The 3,321-nt window shown below is 53.1% G+C and overlaps 1 protein-coding gene across 1 annotated transcript in view; it reads right to left on the reverse strand.

The window, feature by feature from the left end:
• The window catches only part of GP1BB (glycoprotein Ib platelet subunit beta), a 12,501-nt gene extending 9,180 nt beyond the window's left edge, over window positions 1-3,321 (reverse strand). The window contains exon 1 of the mRNA XM_027892665.1: window positions 1,231-3,321. Coding sequence (XP_027748466.1) covers window positions 1,941-2,555 — 615 coding nt within the window. The 5' untranslated portion in view covers window positions 2,556-3,321 and the 3' untranslated portion in view covers window positions 1,231-1,940. The remainder of the gene's footprint in view (window positions 1-1,230) is intronic.

A 3,321-nucleotide genomic window follows, 5' to 3' on the forward strand; every position in this document is an offset into this window, starting at 1 on the left:
AAAATAACAGTATAATTGACCCAAAGGAATAAGAAGGAAGGGGTGAAGGGAAGACACGGTTTGTGCTACTCCCTCATAATGCTGCATCTTGATTCTGGGAAAAAGGACAATGGGGGAGGAACAAGCCAGAAAACTGGCTTTCCATTCCTATGGAAAGGTTGTTCCTCAGGAGGGAAAAAAAAAAAAAAATAAAAAAAACCAACCGAACAACAGTACTTAAAAATCAGGGATTTGAGAATGCCGGGGGCCTCACGGAGCAGCCACGTGGGCCCCTCCACAGAGCAGGCTCTCGGTGGAGCCGTGTCCCCCCCTCACAGATCACGGGCACGCTGGACGGGGATACCCATGCACCGTCCGAAGTCCAGCAAGGTGCAAACCTCAAACGAAAAACCCCCGCTGGGACCTCATTTTCTCGAGCGCCAGTGCCACTACTCAGGCCAGCACCGCCAGGGGGGTCGATGGAGCGCGGCAGGGACGGGGGGGCAGAGCAAGGGAAGGGCAGAAGGAGAAACCCCCAAAAAGACGGGAGCGAGCCCCCCCCCCGTTATCACTCACCTCACAACACTCACAGCCTTGAGGAAGGTGGTCCCTCGTCGACACCCGCCGCCCAGGAGGGACCGCGTCCCCTCACGGAAGGGGAAGGACCGCGCGTCCCCTCACGGAGGGCTCCGCCCGGCCCGAGCACGTGCGGGGGGCTCTGGCGGCACAACCTGGGGCTGTGGTGCCCTCACGGCCCCCGGCCGAGGCACAGAGGCACCACCGGACTGACTTTTACCCTCAGAAAGCCCCGGCGAGGGGCCGTGAGGGCCCGCGAGAGGCCGCGAGGGCCCTCATGGGCCCTCGCGGCCTCTCGCGGGCCCTCACGGCCCTTCCCGGCCTCGCCCCTCACGGCCCCTCCCGGCCTCGCCCCTCACGGGAGGGTTGGAGGCTGAGGGAATGGGGCATCATAAACCGGGTAAGCAGCCCCTCAGAAAGCCCTCGGGGGAAAAAAAAAAAAAACCTCCCCGTTTCCCAGCTGCCAAAGCTTAACCCTGCAGTGCACTTAACATCAGCAGCTCCACCTGTGTCCCCCCCCCCCACAAGGGTTTGATTGCCTGGCACAGTCTGAGTGTGGAGGAACTCCCCAAGATACCCAGCGCAGGATAGGGAAAAATAAGCTATTTACATCAACAGGCATCATTGCTTTATTTCATTTTTTTTTTTTGCTTCGTTTCAAAGGGACGCCGTAACCAGCGGTGGGGTTTGCGGTTTGAGTCTTCTGAAGAGTGGATCTCTCGTGCCAAGCGCTGTTACAGGCACAGCCAGAGCGAGACACTGGTCTCAACAACTGTTGGCTTCAGGATGAGTGTCTCCAAAGCATTCAGGGCCCCAGTCTCACTCGGCTGAAATCACTATTAAAACTGTAAGTAGATTAAAAGGAATGCAGACAGGATAAAACAGGTGGGCTTCTAAACATTCCCTCCCTCCCTCGGAAGAACACTGGAAAAGATGCATCAAGCAACACGAGGAAACTGTATTTCTCCATTGTCTTAGTTGGGTATCTTAACTGTTCCCTGCCCACCTCTGTCCTCACCTGACCCAACACAAGCAGAAGCATCGTGGGAAGTGTGGCTGAAATATTGTAGCATAGGAGGGATCAAGCTCTGTAGCCTTTAGGAGCTTGTCAGCCATTCGAGTCACTTCTGGTCACTGGAGTTTATGATTTGATTTATCTACCAAACCAGAGCCACTTCCAGCTCAGCAAAGCAATCAAGATCATGCTAAAGAGTTCAAAGCATTAAAAACCCCACAGGACTGGTTCTTTAGGAACACAGGCAAGTGTCTAATCAGTTCAAGTCCTGCTTTGGACTGCAGTCAGGATCAGATGTCTGCTCTGGGTATCACAAACCACGGGAGCTTGGCACATCATCCTTCAAGAGGAGGGTCTTAGTCTTGTGATGTTAATCATTATTGTAGGGGTTTCTGGAAGAAGATACCCAAGGGTCAGCCTGCTGGTGCAGATCTCGGGTGGTGCTCCGGGCTTCAGCGGTCATTCTCCGAAATTTCTGCAGGTAAACAATGATGAAGATAACCAAGATACCCTGGAGGAAAAGGAGGATGAAGAGACAGAGCTGAGAGAGGAGAGCCAGGCTGCAGTACCAGTACTGGCACGTGGAGTTGACCTCGTCCTCTGTGAGGTAGGCAATGACCCGGTCCTGCAGGTGTGCCGGGGAGCTGCACCTCACATCCCTGTACAGCGTCCGGTTCTGCTGCCACTGCAGCCAGGAGCGCAGGTAGAGGATGTCACAGGTGCATTCCCAAGGGTTGCCCTGCAGGTAGACTACCTGGAGGCTGTTCAGGTTGTCAAAGAGCCCATTGGGAATAGAGGTGAGCCTGTTGTAACCGAGGTGGATAATCTCAGCTGAAGGACGGAAAGCCACGGGCAGGTTTGCTACAGTGAGGTCTTTTGAGGTGCAGTCAATGATGGTGCTGGTACAATGGCATGGCACAGGGCAGGTGGGTATCACGAGCGGGAGGAAGCCAAGCAGGGACAAGAAGACAATTCCCCTGTTCATCTTCACCTGCAAACACTTCCCCGGTGAGACTGAATGAGGTGAGACCAGGCAAGCAGACACCACACGCTCCAGGACTGACACCACAGCCCCGGGGCCTTTGTTGGCTTGTTCTGAGGATGAGTTCCCAAAGGTGGGGGAATTTGGTGTCCTTCACAGGAGTGTGAGAACTCTGAAAAGGACAAAGGTAAAAGAGATGTGCAAAATCTTGGTCTCTCTTCACAGGAGAGGGAATGTTCCCGGTCTTCCAACCCTGTATTTGAGGAGGGATATGAACACACAGCTACTGGGAAGCTCGGCTGCAGCCACCAAATATGTTTTCACTAGTCCTCCCAAGTGTACAAGAGCTGCTTGTATTTTCAGCATTAGTGGAGGTGAATTACTAGAGCAGCCAATAAAATTTCTGTCAAGGAATCAGAAACTAAAATGTGAAACAGCTCATGCCTTATCATAGCTCTGAATTACACCTGTAAGCAAAGTTTAGTTCATGCAAACTGCAAGAGGAGATTCAGAAATAAATCTACTGTTACCTAGAGCCAAAAATAGCCTTTCCAGTTTTGGAAAGAAGTGATGAACAGTCCTAGGCCACAGAAAGGGCACTGATCACTGAGGGTGGAGGCCAGTGGAGTTTTCCACAGTAGACGCTGCTCCAGCAGGTGAATAATCTCCTTCTGGAGCTGTGGCTGTGCTGGAAGATGTGGGTCAATGGGCTGTCTTTTCATTAGCCTCGTGCCACTGATGAACGTGAGCTGCTGTAATTCTGCAGAAC

Source organism: Empidonax traillii, unplaced genomic scaffold (genome assembly GCF_003031625.1).
Source record: "Empidonax traillii isolate 1590-97213 ecotype Southwest subspecies unplaced genomic scaffold, ASM303162v1 scaffold361:size2146424, whole genome shotgun sequence".
Classification (NCBI taxonomy): Eukaryota; Metazoa; Chordata; class Aves; order Passeriformes; family Tyrannidae; genus Empidonax; species Empidonax traillii.